The sequence below is a fragment of the Pleurodeles waltl genome, chromosome 2_1 (assembly GCF_031143425.1).
Source record: "Pleurodeles waltl isolate 20211129_DDA chromosome 2_1, aPleWal1.hap1.20221129, whole genome shotgun sequence".
Classification (NCBI taxonomy): domain Eukaryota; kingdom Metazoa; phylum Chordata; class Amphibia; order Caudata; family Salamandridae; genus Pleurodeles; species Pleurodeles waltl.
Window position 1 is genome coordinate 776,458,287 of NC_090438.1, and position 19,915 is coordinate 776,478,201.

Sequence of the window (19,915 nt, forward strand, 5' to 3'; positions counted from 1 at the left end):
AATCTGAAGCCTGGGGAATATGCTAAGGTAAGACATCTGGGAGGCACGAAGCAGACCCTGCCACAGACTCCATCGCGGAGCGAGGCCTAGAGTGCCAACAATCCTGTACTTGGTCCAATGACTTGGACCTGCAAAGGAAGTCAAACTGCTCCAACTTCTTTGACTTCTTCCGCTTATTGGACTTACCCGACGACTTGGATCATGACGAAAATCATCAGGGGTGGCTCCGCATGCAGTTCTGGGACTTTCTTTGTGACTGGGATTGAGAGAGTTGCAAGGTCGTCTTACGTCGGGTGGCTTGGAGCTTCAGGGACATTCCTCAATGCAATGGGATTCATGGCTTGACAGTCCATCGCAGGTCTTGGAGTCCAAGCCTCATAGGTAAACCACGTGAGTGTCTGTCACAGACATCCACCTGTGACAGGCACCACACAGTTTAAAGACTGTTGGCTTTCTAGGAGACATACCTAACACACAGGAGATAAAAATCTCAAGAGAGCTTCTACAAAAAGTCAAGGAAAAAGTCTGTCAAAAAATGACTGGAGGCAGCTCTCTCTGGATTTGTGCTAAATGGCGCTGAAAGAAATGAACTGACTTCAACACATTGGGGTGGTGCCTATATAGTTATTGTGCATGTTACTTCTGGCGCAAATGAGTGGAGCAGAACAATGCCACTACTGGGGTATTGCTTGAAAATTTCCAGATCCAGACTGATGCCTGTGGAATATTCTAAAGTAAGGAATCTGCGGCTATAAGTCTCTATTAGATTCTTTGTTTAATATCAATGAGTTTCTTTCTGGTTGATTACTTTCCTTTAAATAAATGTATATGATGCATCCTCTCAGACTACTTTGGATCTTCTGCCAAAATAGGAGGATGTCCCATCTGGCCTGATTCATGAAGCTTCCGCCAAGCCATTCCAGAGACCAGGACCTGATGGTCAAAGTTGCACCTGAGTTTGCTGGGTCCGGGAGAGTCATCAGAGTGCAGCTTGGTCACCCAGAAGCAGAGTTCTCAAGCAGGGAAGGATTTGTCTGTGACTGCGATAGAAGGCGACTGTTAGCACAGTGGCGATTGGACTTCTACCAGCACCAAGAGGATTTCCAAAGGACATTGTCCTTGTGACCAGGACTGTCTCACTCCCTTCGTGGACAGAGAAGTAGCCCGCTTCACTGCATCGCATGCGCAGCATTTTCAGCATTCTCCATCCCTTGCATTCGGACCATTTTCACAGGAATCCATTGCAAAAAGGATAAAGTGCCTAGAACTGCCTAGAGACTGTTTCACCTGTAGACGTAACTGATTACATAATGTTACAACTAGCCCAACTTTTTAGTAAAAACGTTTCTAAGTGTCAAATTGGCTGAAGTTGCCAGTGCTTGTTCACAGTTGAGTGAAATACTTTAATTTACTATACCTTGTAAATTCTATTCCTCCAGATCCCTGCAGTGAATCTTTTTCATAGTAGTATTTAAAAATACATAACAATGCTGTCTAGTTTTATACATTGATGTGGCTTTCTCTGGTGTCTTGTCAATTTCTTCTGGAATTGTTTTGGTGCTGTTGAAAAGCTTTACACTTGTTCCTTTGTTTGAGCCTTTCTGTTCAAAGCCACAGCTACCCAGTGTTGAGAGGAAGGTTTGACAACGAAAACTATGCATCCTCAAGGGGCTGGTAAGTGTATTACATGGTAAGGTTGCACAGCGACACCATATAATACACCCTATTTCCTCAGAAGCATCAATCCCTTTATACAGCTTTGTGGTCATTCTCGGAATGTCTCAAATTTTTAAATGTTATTCCAAATAAGGTTTCATCAAAATGTTTACAACTTTTTTAATAGGCCCTGGTATTACATTTTTCTTTATGTTACTGAATAACACTGGCTGGTGCTATCTGGTTTATTAAGATATGCAAAAACATTAGGAGCCATCCAATTTTCATGTGAACCTTGTTAAAAAAAGCAGTCATTCTTTCAGGTTTAATTAAAAACAATTAAATGGTACCTAGGCTGAACTTGTCATTTGCTAAAGATTTGAAAAGTGCTTAAAATGATGCTATAATTAATTTTGTTTTTTCTTTATTATCAAAAGGAATCCACATCTGAATACTTCGGCAGTGTGATGTGCCCTCACCTCTCGATGCAAATAGCATCTTGTATATATCTGTATGAATATAAACAATGGTGTTAAAAAATCAATTTGGTCCCCAGTCATTACTGTTTTTAATCTATTTCAGCACACTTGAACCTGTGTCAAGTGACAAATTCTGCCTGTGTACAAGTTTATAGCTTCTCCATCTTTAAACATCAATGAACCACCTTTGCTAACCAATTTGAAGCCCACCCACAATCAGAGATGCTTTGAGACTTTTTAGCGTCCCACTTTTCATCTCTAGCATGGAATCTCTTGGAAGAGTTTCACTACGTTAGCAGAGCATTACAAAGTTATATCAATCATGAAAGTGGACAAACCTTGTTAAGCATAGAGCCCCACCATGTTCTTTAAGCAAAATCACAATTGGGCAGCTCTTCAAAATAAGGCAAAGAAAAAAATAAACATTGTCTATACAGATGCACATTAACAATGACATAGTAGCAAGAAGAAGGAAAAGGACACGTGCACTGTAAAAATAATGATAACAATATATTGGCTAAAGTACCCTCTGTCGTACATAATATACTGCAAGTCCGCAAGATCCTTGACCATTTGGAGGAACAAGGACGAAAAGAGGTCATGGAACTCCAAGGTGACTTTAAATATCCTTGTAATTTAACGGATTAGGGTATGTTATGCTTTATTGTCAGAAATTGTTTTATTACTTGAGTGGGTGGAAGGCCCACTTAGGCAACAACCACAATCCTTGGTAGAGTGAAGCACAAAAGTCACTATATTAACCTGTGCTTAAACTCTCATATAGCTTAGTACAAAGAGGCAATGAGTAAAGTGTTTATGCAGCACACAAACACTGATAAATTAAAAAACATAATACAAGAAAAATCTCAAACCAATTTAGCTAATTTAATAAGTGAAAATATACTAGAATGACAAAAATCCAATTAGCAGAATCGGATATATTCAATTGTTTTTACTTTTAGTGAAAAGAGAGCCTAAAAGCACTAAGTGCCACTTGTGGCCTTCAGGTCACACTAGAACAGGAGAAAACTACAAGTTCAGGCTGATTGCAACAGAGTGCCTGACCAGGCTAGTCCTGCTGAAGAGCTACCTTCTCAAAATCATTGTTAAGAGTTCTGTTCACACTGGCAGAGGCTTCAAAGAGTTTTTCTGTATGAACAGCAGTTTGAGTATTGCAGCTGGTCAGAGCTGTAGCGCAAAGAGCCAGTCATTGCTGGAGCTTCGCGATTGTGGTCGTCATGGGCTTTTGTTGCTGTAATGTGAAGTGCAGGTCTTGCTTGGCCAGTCATCGTGGACAGTCAGTGTCGGTGCAATAAGTAGGTTTCAGTAGAGCTTCAAGGTGGTGGTTGTTGTAGGTGGCAAGAGTTTTGTGCACATTTGCAAGGAGACGAAACTTCAAGATTTCCACCTTTTCTTTTTAGGAGGATGTGGAAACCACCCTTTTTGACATGGCCAGCCCCCATTTTTTGCCTGGTTTCTGATGTGGCTTTGACTGCTAGCGCACTGGGTCCCTGCTAACCAGATCTCCAGTGCCAGGTCTCTTTCCCCAAAACTCCACAGTTGTTTTGCACAATTGGCAAACTCTTTAGCTACCACTGTAAGCCCCTAGTAAATGGCACTCCTGGTACCAAGTGTCTGTGGTACTAAGGAAGGTTTCTGAGGGCTGCAGCATCAATTGTGCCACCCTCAGGGACCCCTCACCAAACTCACTCAGGTGCTGCCACTGCAAACGGTGTGTTGGTGCAGGCCAAATTGAAAACACAACCTGTCACACAACTCTAGGTGCCAAGTCCCTTAACACTGCATGTGCCAGGTGTAAGTCACCCCTAAGGCAGGGTGCATCCAGGCACATGTGAGGGCATATGTGCATAAGCAGATATGCCCCTGCTATCCCTCTTTCGATTCTGAGACATAGTAAGTGCACTGTGTAAGGAAATGCCTCCTTGGCAGGGTAACCCCCGACTTTTTGCCTTTCCTGATGCCAAGTTATGATTTGAAAGTGTGCTGGGACCCTGATAACCAGGCCCCAGCACCAGTGTTCTTTCCCTAAATTGTACCTTTGTCTCCATAATTGGCACAACCCTGGCACTCAGGTAAGTCCCTTGTAACTGGTACCCCGGTACCAAGGGCCCTGATGCCAGGGAAGGTCTCTAAGGGCTGCAGCATGTCTTATGCCACCCTGGGGACCCCTCACTCAGCATATGCACACTGCCTCACAGCTTGTGTGTGCTGGTGGGGAGAAAATGACTAAGTCGACATGGCACTTCCCTCAGAGTGCCATGCCAACCTCACACTGCCTGTGGCATAGGTAAATCACCCCTTTAGCAGGCCTTACAGCCCTAAGGCAGGGTGCACTATACCACAGGTGAGGGCATATGTGCATGAGCACTATGCCCCTACAGTGTCTAAGCAAAACCTTAGACATTGTAAGTGCAGAGTAGCCATAAGAGTATATGGTCTGGGAGTCTGTCAAAAACGAACTCCACAGCACCATAATGGCTACACTGAAAACTGGGAAGTTTGGTATCAAACTTCTCAGCACAATAAATGCACACTGATGCCAGTGTGCACTTTATTGTAAAATACACCCAGAGGGCATCTTAGAGATGCTCCCTGAAAACATACCCGACTTCCAGTGTGGGCTGACTAGTTTTTGCTAGCCTGCCACACACCAGACATGTTGCTGGCCACATGGGGAGAGTGCCTTTGTCACTCTGTGGCCAGGAACAAATCCTGTACTGGGTGGAGGTGCTTCTCACCTCCCTCTGCAGGAACTGTAACACCTGGCGGTGAGCCTCAAAGGCTCACCCCCTTTGTTACAGCGCCACAGGGCATCCCAGCTAGTGGAGATGCACGCCAGTCCGGCCAGTGCCCCCACTTTTGCCGGCAAAGGCAGGAGGAGATAATGAGAAAAACAAGGAGGAGTCACCCCCCAGTCAGGACAGCCCCTAAGGTGTCCTGAGCTGAGGTAACTCTTACTTTTAGAAATCCTCCATCTTGTAGAAGGAGGATTCCCCAATAGGATTATGGATGTGCCCCCCTCCCCACAGGGAGGAGGCACAAAGAGGGTGTAGCCACCCTTAGGGCCAGTAGCCATTGGCTACTGCCATCCCAGACCTAAACACACCCCTAAATTCAGTATTTAGGGTCTCCCAGAACCGAGGAAGATAGATTCCTGCAACCTAAAGAAGAAGAAGGACTGCTGACCTGAAGCCCTGCAGTGAAGACGAAGTCGACAACTGATTTGGCCCCAGCCCCACCGCCTGTCTCCCTACTTCGAAGAAAACTGCAACAGCGACGCATCCAACAGGGTCCAGCGACCTCTGAAGCCTCAGAGGACTACCCCGCATCTAAAGGACCAAGAAGCTCCCGAGAACAGCGGCCCTGTTCAAGAAACTGCTACTTTCTACAACAAAGAAGCAACTTTAAAGACCACACGTTTCCCGCCGGAAGCGTGAGACTTTCCACTCTGCACCCGATGCCCCCGGCTCGACCTGCGGAAAACTAACACTACAGGGAGGACTCCCCGGCGACTGCGAGCCTGTGAGTAGCCAGAGTTGACCCCCGGAGCCCCCACTGCGACACCTACAGAGGAAATCCAGAGGCTCCCCCTGACCGCGACTGCCTGTAACAAGGAACCCGACGCCTGGAACCAGCACTGCACCCGCAGCCCCCAGGACCTAAAGGAACCGGATTCCAGTGCAGGAGCGACCCCCAGGCTACCCTCTGCCTAGCCCAGGTGGTGGCTTCCCCGAGGAGCCCCCCCTGTACCTGCCTGCATCGTTGAAGAGACCCCCGGGTCTCCTTATTGATTCCTATCTGAAACCCGACGCCTGTTTGCACTCTGCACCCGACCGCCCCTGTGCCGCTGAGGGTGTACTTTTTGTGCCTGCTTGTGCCCCCCCTGGTGCTGTACAAAACCCCCCTGGTCTGCCCTCCGAGGACGCGGGTACTTACCTGCTGGCAGACTGGAACCGGGGCACCCCTATTTCCATTGAAGCCTATGTGTTTTGGGCACCACTTTGACCTCTGCACCTGACCGGCCCTGAGCTGCTGGTGTGGTAACTTTGGGGTTGCCTTGAACCCCCAACGGTGGGCTACCTTGGACCCCACTTTGAACCCTGTAAGTGTTTTACTTACCTGTGAACTTAACATTTACTTACCTCCCCCAGGAACTGTTGATTTTTGCACTGTGTCCACTTTTTAAAGAGCTTATTGCCATTTTTGTCAAAACTGTACATGCTATTGTGATTATTCAATTTCCTAGAATACCTGAGTGAAATACCTTTCATTTGAAGTATTACTTGTAAATCTTGAACCTGTGGCTCTTAAAATAAACAAAGAAAAAATATTTTTCTATATAAAAACCTATCGGCCTGGAATCAGTCTTTGAGTGTGTGTTCCTCATTTATTGCCTGTGTGTGTACAACAAATGCTTAACACTACCCTCTGATAAGCCTACTGCTCGACCACACTACCACAAAATAGAGCATTAGAAGTATCTCTTTTTGCCACTATCTTACCTCTAAGGGGAACCCTTGGACTCTGTGCACACTATTTCTTACTTTGAAATAGTATATACAGAGCCAACTTCCTACACACAGGGAAGCCATTTTAAAAGCATGTGCTGGACACTGGTCATTATGAGTTCCCCAGCTTCATAATGACTTCTCTGAACTCTGGGATGATTAGTATCAAACATCTCAGAATAATAAACCCTCACTGACCTCAGTGATGGATTTATTTAAAAATGCACACAGACAGCACCTTAGAGGTGCCCCCTGAAAACCTACCAAGTAATAGTGTGCTGACTGACTAGTCCTGACCAGTTCAGTCATCACAGAGGCATTCTCTCCCCCCCCCCCCACACCCCAAAAGTGTCAGCCAGCGCTCTTGAGGGCCTGATACAAAGGCCTGATCTGGGCAGAGGTGGGACCTCCTCTTCCAGGCAGGATGGAAATTCCAGGGTGGGGAGCTTTAAAGGCCTTGTTGCCTTTGTAATGTGACCCAGGTCTCTCTGAGTGGCTGAGATGGCCACAGAACAGGCGGGAAAATTAGTTAAGTCAGAAGGAGTGGCCACTTCATACCATTCCCACCCATAAGGTGGACAAGCTAAAGGACACTACTTTTGTAAATTCCACCATCTTGCTTGTAAGAAATTAGGTAACTAAGGTTAGGGTTATGCCCACTTCCAGCAGAGGTGGTCATAAGAAGGGTGTAGTCACCCTAAAGGCAGTCAGCCCACTGGCTACCACCTGGCACTCCCTGTAACGCCCCTAAAATGAGTATTTAGGTGGCACCCTTGAGCTCTAGAACTCAGATCCTGACAACCTACGAAGCAAAGGACAAAGAAGAGTTGCAACTGCAGAAGAGGAAAAGAAGAAACAGATGACTTAGGACCAGCCCCTCTGGCCTGCCTGCTGAGCATGACGGACTCTGCCCAAAAGACGACACATACTGCAGCCGAGCCTCCAGGAAACCCAGGAGGAACGCCTGCCTTCTACAAAGACTCAGACCCCTGTGAGCAGAGGAAGGGCTCTGCAACAACATTTCAAGAAAGGACTCTGCAGCCCCTGGAACCGCAAGGACCGACACCCAAAGTGACCTCTGCACCGATGACCACGACCGTAGGTGAGGCCAACCAACGGTGCCAGCCCAGTTCTCCAGCTGTCTAGAGTCCAAGTCGACTCAGGTTTCACTCTCTTGAACTCCCCCAAGTTGCCTGCAGCTTCCCCACGAAGGCCCCCCACTCTAGTAGCCTTGTGGTGAGAGAAAACCCTCCACCTCCAGCAACCACTGCATCCGTCGCCCCAACTCCTTCTGAGGTGGTCCACTGGTGCCAACGACAACCGCCAGCTCCAAAGAGCTGAAGTCAACCCTGGGTCCACCCCTGCTGAACTCCACGATGACGCCTGCAGCCTCAACACACAGGACCCTCTGACCGCTAGTGCTCCAAAACGAGAAAACCCGACACCTAACGACACCCCTGCATATGTCGCCCCTGGGCCGGGGGGAAAAGGACCAAAGGTGCACCTATGTCCCCAGGCACCTAAAGTCTACAACCTACCTGTTTGCTGTCCCCAACTGTCCTCCTAGCCAGAGCCTGCAGCCTGTCTTCCCGAGAACCAAATTCCCATAGGAAACCATTGGGCACCCAACGCTTTACTGCACCCAGCCACCCCAGTGCTGCCAGGAATGACCTGCAGGTGTGGTTCTGATCAGTGCCCAGTACTTACCTTAACTTCATGAGATTGGCCTCGTAAGTCGATGTTTGCTGAACAAAGTTTTCCTCCATAGGATAACATCAAGAGAACTTTGAAAACTGTACTGAGTTGATTTCTCAAACAGCAAAGTATTTATGCTTAAAAGTCTACTTACCTGATTACAAATGTCTTGTGGTTGAAACATATTTAAAAAGAATTGTTATTTTTCTACATTGATATCAGATTTATTCTTTGAGTGCCTGTCTCATTTATTGCCTCTGCAAGTACAACCAATGCTTAGCACTACCCTCTGATAAGCCTAACTGCTCGCCCACACTCCAACAAAATAGAGCATTACTCCTATCTACGTTTGCCTGTGCAAAACCAACTGGGGATCCACTGGACTCTCTTCACAGTGTATTTCATTTTAGTGCACTCTACAGACAGACAGCTTCCTACATTGGTGGAACAGCAGTGGGATATGTGCCTTTGAATTTGATTATACCACTTGGTCAACAAGGATCAGGACTCACTCCAGTATAGACCAGCAGCAGGGCTAAGGCAGGTCGAATTCACTGTTGATCAGTTGACTTGTGTCCCTATCGCTCACACAAGAGTTAAGCCAACTGACCCTTGGAGTAACTCTGGTTAGCCTGTGATCAAGGCAAGTAGGATCAAAACTCCTCCTTCAGACAGCAAGGCAAGTCCTTCAAGCAGCAGGGCAGTCCTTCCGGCGGCAAGGCAGTCCTTCCGGCGGCAAGGCAGTCCTTCCGGCGGCAAGGCAGTCCTTCCGGCGGCAAGGCAGTCCTTCTGGCAGCAATGCAGTCCTTCTTCTGAATCTTCCACAGGTCCAGGAGTGTTCTGAGTTCAAGTTCTGGGAGTGCCACTTGTATCTTAAGTGCCAGCCTTCGGGCGGGGGGTGCCCCCTTTTTCTAATCTTTCACCTTTCCTGGCTTTGGTTCTAAACTGGCTAGGTTCAACAAAAGACAGGCAGGCCTCGATGTGAGCTGCACTGTCAGAGGTAGGGGAGGCAGTCCTTAAAAGTCAGAAAGGTGGCAGGGAAAGCCCCATGGCTGTCCCTATGAAACTCAGGTTGATTGAGTGCCACCCACCAGGATAAGCAACACCCTGCCCCACACCAAAGGTCCTCTAGTGGCTATGTCTGTGAGGAATACACACAACACAACAGGTGAGCCAATCACAGTCATGTGCCTCTGGACCCTGGCATAAAGACGCGTTTGGTTTAGGCAGAAAACGTGTAATTTTCAAAATAATAACTTAAAATCTGACTTTAGTATTACAATCCATTTGACTGTAAACAGTATTTTGTTATCTGCTCCCTATCTAAAGTTAGCACTTATTAAATGTAATAATGTAACCCAGTGCTAGGCTATAGGAGAGATAGGCCTTACAACAGTGAAAAAGAACTTTAGGTGTTTTTCATTGCCAGGACATGTACAACTCAAGTACACATGTCCTGCTTTTTTAGTACAATGGATCCTGTCTTATGAGCCATTAAACACTTACCTTAGAGTGACTTATATGTAATAAAAATGAAGGTTTAGGCACAGCAAAAGGTTTATCTTGCCAGGTCGAAGTGGCCTTTTAAAACAGCACATACAGAATTAAGTGGTAGGGCCTGACACATGTTTTATAATGCTACTTCAGTGGGCGGCACAATGAGTGTTTCTGCCCACTAGAAGCATTTAATTTACAGGTCCTGGGTACAGGTAATACCAATTATTAGGGACTTACAAGTGAATTAAATGTGCAAGCTGGGTGTTGTCTAATTTTACCATGTTTGAAAGAGAGAGCAAAAGCACTTTATCAATGTTTAGCATGAGTAAAATGCACAGTCCTAATGCCAATAAAAATAGGTTTAGCAAAAATTATGGAGGGATGGCAAAACATGTGGGGGAATACCATACTAAGGATGTCAGGTCTAACTAATGCATACAATATAATAAAACGGTATATTACATCCTGTTTATTGTTAATTAGATTTTTAAAATGCTGTGGTTCAGATTATGTAGGGATGTCCATCTTTGCTGTAATGATCTAGAGTATGGAAAAATGAACATGCTTCCATAAATATTTTGTTAACAACAAATCAGAAGAAAGAAAAGTCAGGGCTTGTTTTCTTTGAGTACACTGCATTTATGCTCTGTAGCCTGCCTTTTAAATTTGTTCCGGATCTAGCTGGAGGCACTGTGACACTATTGAGCAGCTAAGTCATTTCTTTATTAAAGGTGATTAAATATGTCACAACTCACCTGTAATAAGGAAATTGGAGACAAGCTTGTATACACTGATTGCAGGCTTCCATTTATCGAGAGGGAAAAACACAAAATATCAGGCAAATAAGCTTGTAAAGGGTTTAGCAAATTATCATCACACCAATTAACAAATACATTTAGCCCATCTGCCAGCATAAACAAATTTGGTGGAGTATCTTCTGGACAATAAAATAACATCCAACACCTCAGCGGTAAGTGAAAAAGAACTCAGGTTGCCCCATTCAATCTCCAGGCATGTAGGTGCAGGCTCTGGAGATGGGGGTGTAAAACCTGCCCCTGCAACTGCGCAAGGTCTGCCCCGTGAGAGAGATGGAGCAGAGGGCACAGGGAGAGGTGAATAAGGGTCTGCATACCAGACACTTTGTGGCCAATCATGGGCAATCAAGATTACTTGGGCGAGGTCAAAGCTAATCTTGCTCAGCACATGAGGGATGAAGGGTATAGGAGTAAACACATAAAGTAGTTGGGAGCTCCAGTTCCATCAAAACACATCCCTCACTGCTCCCTGTATCAGATACCGGAGGCTGCGGAATGACGGACAGTGCACGTTCGCTCAAGTTGCAAAGAGGTCTGTCTCAGCAGTTCATTATAGCTGGAAGATGCACAGTACCACTTCTGGATAGAGACACCCCTTGTGATCAGTTAACTGATGACAAATGAGACTGTTTGCCCGTATTCTGAGTGCTGCAGCCAGGTGATTTGCTACCACACAAATCTAATGATCCTGAGCCCAGGGCCAGAGTTGTAGAGCTTCACTGCAGAGAAGAGAGAACCCTACTACCCCTTGCTTGTTGATGTAGCACATCCTGGTAGGCTTGTCTGTCAAGACCTGGACTCACTGACCACAAAGGCTAGGGACAAAAGCCTTGAAAAGACAGATGTATACCCCGCAGAATTAAAGAGTAATATGAAATTACTGTTTTTCTCAAGACCAAAAGCCTTTGATCTTCAGTTCCTCCAGATAAGCTCCCCATCCTACGGTGGAGGCATCTGTTATGACTGGGGTCACCTGATGGGGATGGTGAAAGGGTTTCACTTAAGTATGGTTTGTGGTCACTCTCCATTGTGGATCCACTGCAGGGTGTCTTGAGATTTTGTGTTGAAACAATTACCTGCAGAGGGCCCTTATGTGCCAGCATGCCTGACTGACCAGTAAAATGCATGAGGCTAGTAGACCTAGCAGGTTTAAGACCTTGGGGGGCAGAACTTCTGCTCCATCATAAAAAAACAAAATAATAGCCTGACTGTTGCAAATCCTCCAAGCAGCAGGGAATGCTTAATTCACGGTTGTGTCCAATAATGCCTCTATAAACAGGATGCGCTGAGAGGGCACCAGGTGAGATTTGGGCTTGCTGATGGAAACACCAAGGTCAAACAACAGCTAAGTTGAAAATCTTTTTATCTGACTGCTCCATTTTCTTGGAATTTCTATCCACAGGTATAGTGTGAAATGAAGTCAGGGTCAGCTTCGAATAGCACGATGCTTGGACAACCAAACCTTCTGGTGTAGGATGCGATGATAAAAAGAGAGGATTCCCTGTAGCTGGTTTATAGAGTCTGAGTATCAGTCTTGAAATACCTGTGTCCGCCTTTGATTTTTTCCAAGAAGCCTAAATAGGTTCTGTCAAATCCTCACTTAAAGAGACTAAAGGCTCAGATAATTTTTAAGAAGAGTGGAGCACCTCAGTTAGAATAAAATATTTTAGCTCTATAGTAGGGAGCAGAAGATCTAACATTTCCACACCTTTATGGATTGTTGAATGATATGTTGAAACCTCCGGGGGTGAAATACCTTTGGAGAAAGCAATTCACATTTTGGGAATCTATCCAAACCACTAGGACTTCCAGGCCCATTGAAGACTGGTCATCAGCATCTCTTCCCTTATTTTTTGGGATCTTGTTTCTCAGAGAAAAACAACTCTTCCTCAACCAGTTTTTGAGCTTCTCTTCATGACCTGCGTTTAGCACCAAAGAGAAAGGATCCAGAAGAAGTGACCCTGGAGAAGGATGAAGTGTCAGTGAGGTTGGTAACGGCGCCAGAGATGCCAATAACGACACCGGAGTCATAGTATAAGATGTTGGTGCAGATGTAGTCAACGATGTTGACTGAGATGCCCGTGGAACCCCTGAGGAAAGAAATACCAAAGGAGACAGTGCCTTTTTCAGGGCAACCTCAATCAGTGCTGGACTTGGCTATGGTATCTGGACCACTGCATGAATGGCAAATACAGCGCCTGCTGGTATGGGGCAGAGAAGCCTTCCACGGAGTAAGTTAGGGGACCCATGTAGCCCCCAGGTGCCACAGAGGGGACCATTGCCCTATTAAAAACACTGAACATAACATTCAGAAACTGACTGGTATCTTCACCCAGAGTTGGAAAGGCTAGGTATACTTGTTCCTGTTAAGAGGAACTCGATCTAAAGACGGCATAATGTCGGGCACCACAGTTGCTGGAGTCTGAAGAGGCATCAGCATAGAAGGCACGTGGTTGGCATTGGAGATGGAGCTGGCGTGACCTCCTGCCTTTCTTCCTCTAAGTTTGGTTGCGGAGACACTGACCTCTGCGAATTCTCTTCTGACGAGCAACATTGAGACTCACAATCTAACTTCTTCTTATGAATCTTCTTGGCCGACTTCAAAGAATGTGTTGATGGCAAGCACGACCTTGGCCAAGACATACAATGCCCTTTCTTCTTATCTTTGCCCCTGGCCATGAACATTTTGGCTTTTCTCTCCTTCAGGGCCTTCAGATTTATCTTGTGACAGCTGGTTCAGAGGTGATGACATCATGGTCCACTTCCAAGCACTAAAGACAAATGTCATGTGGCTCAATAATAGGCATCTGACCATCACAGCCTTTTCAAGGCATGACACCGACTTCCTCAGTGGGGACATTCTGAGAAAAACTGCATTTAGTGAATTTCTAACAAAACATTCCTTGCAAGAGCCATACATAAAATACATAAGATTCTGACTATCAGCTACAGATGAACTCATTTGAACACTTTAAAGAAATATAAACACACAAACTTCTCAACTGAAACATACAGCAACACAATTCTGGCATATTTAACTTCTTATTTGGAACCGTCTGTAAGATATATATTTAAGTTTTTGTCTTCTGTGTATCCCAACAGCACAATTTGAAGGATTTAGAATAAACACTGTTTACCACCTAAAGCATTCAGGCTCAGTGGATTAAAGGATGATACAACTGAGCACATCAAATGTTTGTGACCATCGTTGCTGGACTCGAGGAAGAAATATTTGAAAGCTGCGTTTATCGCAGTTAAGAGTCGGACTATATCCAGAGGAATAAGACACTGCTTCTATTTACAGGACAGACAGTAATTGGCAGATTGATGGAAATGTTTAGAATTAGCTAATAGTTGCTTAGAAATAGAAATGGGTTTGTAATTAAGTACATAGGCAAAGATTTGTTTTATTCCATCAACTGATGCTTTAACATAATGAAGTTTTATCTGTATTATTTATTTAGATAGCTTTATTTTAATTGCTAAATGTACTTTTTCTATACAATAAACTTTCAGCTACTACTACAACTAATTTTAAGCATGCCATGGTATTAACCCTAAATGCTGGTTCAAATCAACAGGACTACAGAGCAACAACTGCTATCCAGTGCCATAAAACAAGCAAAGGTTAAAGCCATTTCTAGGAGCAGTGGGGAAATCAATTGAAGAAAAGGTATAATGCTAGTCAGCTCAAGGTTTTTCTCCAACAGGGTGTTAACCTCTTTGTGATAATGGTAACAAACATTATAAAGACGTACGTGGATACAAATGATAAACAACTGAAGAGTAATTACTTTTTGTGCAGTCCAAATTGTTCCATCTGCAGTAGTGACCCGACCTAATTCTCCACTGTAGTCAACAGTTCGCACCTAAGAAAACAAGGATGACTATTAATAAATCAGCTTCAGGTCAATTTCTAAAATATTTTGATTAATAATTTGCCAAAAGAGTACTGCAAGTGTAATTATGCCACTTGAGTTAGAGTAAGGTCTGAATGACAGATGAAAGAGTGTGCATTACAAGTTAAGATAATCTGGGGGAATTCAATATGTCTATCTAACATTACCACAGCTGACTTCACACAGAATGAGAATGTTGCCCAAGTGCATGAGTACCATCAAAGATGTAGGATTTCAGAGACCATAAAACACATGTTAAAGACAATCTTGTATAAAACTACATAAAGGACAAATATAGCTTTTCTAAATGTTTATATCGTATTACAAGAAACATTTTTCCTACAGTATTTATTGATCTTTTGCTGGATAGCCTTTAATGTGATTTCAGCGTGCCTTTAAAAAAATATAATAAAAAAAATATTAAATAATGATATTAAATTAAAAATGTACAATTTATATCAACATCACAGGAGGCAGACTGTCATGAGCTATTCATTTTAATGATGGCAATCCACTTTTGCTGCTGAGCTGAGACAGAATTATTTTTCTTTTGGGCACAAAATTACTTTAATTTGCTGACACCTCACCATTAAATCTACTATGTTTCTTTGCTTTCTGAATAAGCAGCCCTTGCCTTACATAGAAATAAATCAAATTAAATGTTACTGTTTTTAACACTATCTGCTGCGGACTGGAAACAACGGATATCCTTCCAAGGAACAACAAGCATTTGCAATACAACGGGTCTCACATTTGCTCGAGTTAGAGCTATTAGCGTTATACACTCTTAACTGGACGTTTCTTGCCACATAAATTAAAAGAAAAAAGTGAAGTGCGATCGCGCTATGTAAAATACAGCACGATTACGCTGAAATTGAAAATGGAAAAACAGAGCGCAATCACGCTATGTAAACCCCAGCGCGATCGTGCTACATGTGGAAAATAAAAGGATAAAGTAGTCTGGAAACCATGCTGAAAACATGGAGCCTTGTAAGTTTTCAGTAGTTTACCCGTGCTGTCTAGGTGGGCTAAACACCAGAAAAGGCATGACGTATGCATGCCTTTTCACAAATTAAAGCAAGTGGATTTTAAAAGGCAAGCCCATGAACCAATGAAAGTGACTGACGTGACATGGGCATGGTTAGAAGCCCAAAGAGAGATCACTGAAGGGGACAGAGCGCTTTGCACTCGCCCATAAAAAAAATAGCTTGAAGCTTTACCCACAGTGGCAAGTGCCTTTTACAAACAATTATTGGCATAGCCTATATGTCTTGCCTATCCAGGAGCTATTGGCTTTGCCAATGTGTGATAACGATGCTGTACACCAGCGTGGCTGCTGTTCAGCATGGCTAAATGTTAGTGGCGTGGAGAATAGCGGCAAAGAGTGCAACGTCATTGAGGGTAGTAGCATTGCATCAGTGTTGTACAATACAGCATAACAGAGTGGAGGGTTTGTGGGGGTGGTGTGGCCGCCGGCCCAAGATGGTGGATGCCTGAGCCTGCAGCTCTCGGACCCTGAAACATCAAATATATGGCAACATCCATCACAATCTTCACCCCCAGATGCTATCACAGTGACCTGCAACACCGGGGCTCCATCTCTTGCCCGGCGGGGCCTTGCTCTGGCTCCATGTGCCATAAGTCCAGATGCGTGGAGTGGGCTGCAACGGCGGAGCACATGGGCTCGGCCGAGGGGGAGGGGCGAGCTGAGGCCCATCTATGCCGTGACCATGAACTCCCGCAGCACAGGACCTGAGTGGACCGGTGGGATCCGATGAGAGCCAGACAGGCTCACTGACATCCGGCCCCCTGTGTACTTGCCTCCACTCCATTGAGGAAGAGGGCTGAAAGTACTGGTTGCAAGGTGGGTGCAGGAGTGTAGAGGCTGCCTCTTTTTGGGGGTGGGGGTTGTGGGGGGATGTACTGGGGGCACGTGGATGGAGCGAGCGAGGTCCTGCTCCGGGGACTATTAGGCCCTGTTAACTCCAGAACCTGTGGCCTGAGGTGCCGGCACGGCCTAGCAGGGGGGCGACCAGGTGCGCTGCAGTAAATGGCCGGAACCCACTCGGGTGACATCCGCGGCACCCTTTTGGGAGCCCCATCGGCCCGTGGCATCGCAGGGGGTAAACTATGGCATCCTTAGGCCCTCCCCTGAGACTCCTGCTAGCCCACAACTTCAAGGATCTGTGGCCTTTTGTGCACGAATTCCAGAATACATTGGCTGTCCGGCTGCCCAAAAAACAATACCTTGCACCTTGAATTAACTCAATATAAGGCCTGCAGTAAGCTGGGGAGAGAGTAGCCAGCATCCATCAATCAACCCAGGCATTAAGACTTTACACCCATACCTGGACACATAACCCCTTGTCTCTGTTTTTTCTCTCCTGCGCTGCTGATTGCATTATGTGATTGCACTGAGACCCACAACCAGCCCAGGTGTTTATCCAAGGACTTGGTTTCGGGACGTTATAACTTCGCGCAGCCACAATGGAACGCACTAAACTAAAAACTTGTGGCCAAGAAAAAGGGTTTCACCCCGATAATCCCTCCTCAGATTGTTCCTCCACAAAAATGCCTACAAACTTTGTGCTACCCAAGGTACAGGTACCCCAAGTAGATAAACTGGATCTAATTATACAGCAGATTCAGTATCCTATTCACAGACATAGGCATCATGAAAGATGACCATCGCAAGTTAGTAGAAAGGGTCCACACAACCGAAAAAACGCTAACGTCAATAGTGCTTGGTCTAGCAGATCAAACATCTTTTGGAACACAACTATGCAGACAGGTGGAGCAGCTATAGGATTATGCCGAGGATGCATAATGGAAGGGCATGTTGCAATAACATACGAATTGTAGGACTGCCGGGAGACACGGAAGGTGCATACCTAACTGAATACATAGAACCTTAACTGCGAAGGATGGTGTCCCATACGGGGCTCTCAGACCATTTTACAGTAGAGAGGGAACACCCTTTACCGACGAGGAAACCCATAAACGGAACACCCATGAGATCCATTGTGGCGAAGATCCTAAATTGTAGAGATCAAGATCAATTGCTCTGGGCGGCCAGAGAGCAAGCGCCGCTCATTGGAGAAAATACATAAGTCTCTCTGTTTCCAGACAACACCTTGGTGGTACAACGCCGACGCTCTTTGTTCATGGATGTGAAAAATCATCTTCGTGCGGCTGGTATCACTTGTGCACTGATTTTCCCAGCAAATCTTAAAGTCATCCACGAACAACGCTCGCACTATTTTGGCACTCCGGAAGCTGCGCAAACATGGCTGGACCACCACATACCGGACTGGCAAGGACGGAACCGACGGCAGCTACCGCCCTGAGGGCCTGGCCGCAGTTCCCGCTGCCAACGCAGCAGAAAAGCTACAGAGACTCGTAAACGGTCGCACCTTCCACGCGACAAGCCAAGGAAAGCCAAAAAGGGGCCCTACTTTCTGCAGCGACGCTACAGACCGCGGCGTGCTGCCCCAGCCTTAGCACATCAGGGGGTAGTGCCTCAGATACAGACGGAAGCATGGCACTTTTTCCCACAAATAACCAATGGTCTATGCGGGTATGTGACTGTAAATCTAATAAACAACTGGCCAGTTCTGTCACACTTCTATAGTACACCCAACGTGATCCCTCAACTGTAATGTTATGTATACTTTACTGCTCTCATCGTATGGATCTCTCCAAACAGAGCCTCCTAAATGAGAAATATTGTTACAGTCACAAACCATTATGTCCCTTATATTAATTGGGGGTCCAAAGAATATAATGTTTTCCAATATATACAGTGCATCTATACTGTTGTATTGGGTAAAAGGGTCCGGGTCCAGGACAAATGTTTGGTTCCTAAAAGGTGCCTTTTACATGGCATCCTAAACAGCCCAGTTCATATCTTACACCCCCAGAAACGAATGTGCATGGTTTGCTTTGTATTAAATATTATATTTGTTATATTACTTTGGTCAAACGAATTTCATTTGCTGGACCACATATTCGGGAAGTTACCGTTTCAACCTGACCCTGATGACACAAACACTGAATGGCTCATTTAACAACAGAGGTCTGGACACACTCACCATTCCCGTTAGAGCTATAACCACAGGTCGTAATGCTTGTAAACTACTCACTTGGAATGTTCATGGTTGGGCTCTTTGCATAAGCGACACCAAGTGCTGGCACAATTACATAGAAGGAAGGTACACATTACTTACCTTGAAGAGATGCATCTTACACTAATAGAATCACATACCAATGTCTCGTCATAGTTCCTATAATACTTTTCCTAACAGATAATGAGCCTATAGGAACACCCGATTTCCAAGTAGCATTTACCAGCTGTTTTGTGGCCAGGAATTAACATAGGGATAGATTAATCAGAATAACTGCCCAGGATCCCCCTCTGTTGTCATGGACAATAAGGGAAAGAATTCTTCTCCCCATCGTTAATGATTCACACACAAGCCAGGGAATTGTTGAGGGGAGGGAGGGTAATGTTACAGCAAATAAAGTTTTAAGTGCATTATCTGCTGCTGCAATGAGACACTGGACAATTTTATATGACCCACGGTTCGAATTATATAACAACACGTTTATTATTACTACTTGTGTTACTATGTATGATATGTACCTTTATTTGCAGGATCAAATGGCAATGCAATAAAGTTTGTGTGAAATAAAAAGAAAGTGGAGTGGCGCAGAGTGGAGTGGCACAGAGTAGAGTGGCGTAGTGTAGAGTGGCGTAGAGTGCAGTGGCATACACTAGAGTGATGTAGAGTGGAGTGGCGTGCAATTGAGTGATGCAGAGGGCAGTGGCACAGGGTAGAGTTGAGTGACAGAGTGTAGTGGCATAGAGAGCAGAACAGAGCTGAGTGGCATAGAGTCCGGTGGCATAGACGGATGCAGAGTAGACTGGAATAGAGTGGTGCAGAGTGGAATATACTGCCATACAGTGTAGTGACATAAACTGCAGTGGCATAGAGTGGAGTAGTGCAGAGTAGAGCTGTGTAGAGGTTAGTGGCAGAAAGTACGGTGCTGCAGAGTAGGATGTCAAAGTGCAATGGAGTACAGTAGAGTGGTGTATGACAGAGTACACTGATGTGGAATAGAGTGCAGCGGAATAGAGTGGAGTGGTACAGAGTGGAGTAGAGGGACGTAGAGTGCAGTGGCATAGAATAGATTGTTTCAGAGTAGAGTGAAGTGGTGTTGAGTCGAGTGGTGCAAGGTAGAGTGCAGTTGCTTAGAGTGGCATAGAGTGTAATGGTGCAGAGTAAAGTGTTGTAGAGTACAGTGGCATTAAGTGCAGTTTAAATTACAGTGGCGTACAGTGGATT

General features: G+C 45.3%; 1 protein-coding gene across 6 annotated transcripts in view; it reads right to left on the reverse strand.

Moving 5' to 3' along the window:
- Positions 1–19,915, reverse strand: part of KDM1B (lysine demethylase 1B) — a 639,352-nt gene that overhangs the window by 187,372 nt on the left and 432,065 nt on the right. For all 6 annotated transcript variants that reach the window (XM_069218247.1, XM_069218264.1, XM_069218273.1 and 3 more), the window contains one exon: positions 14,466–14,540. In XM_069218247.1, the coding sequence (XP_069074348.1) occupies positions 14,466–14,540 (75 nt within the window). The remainder of the gene's footprint in view (positions 1–14,465; positions 14,541–19,915) is intronic.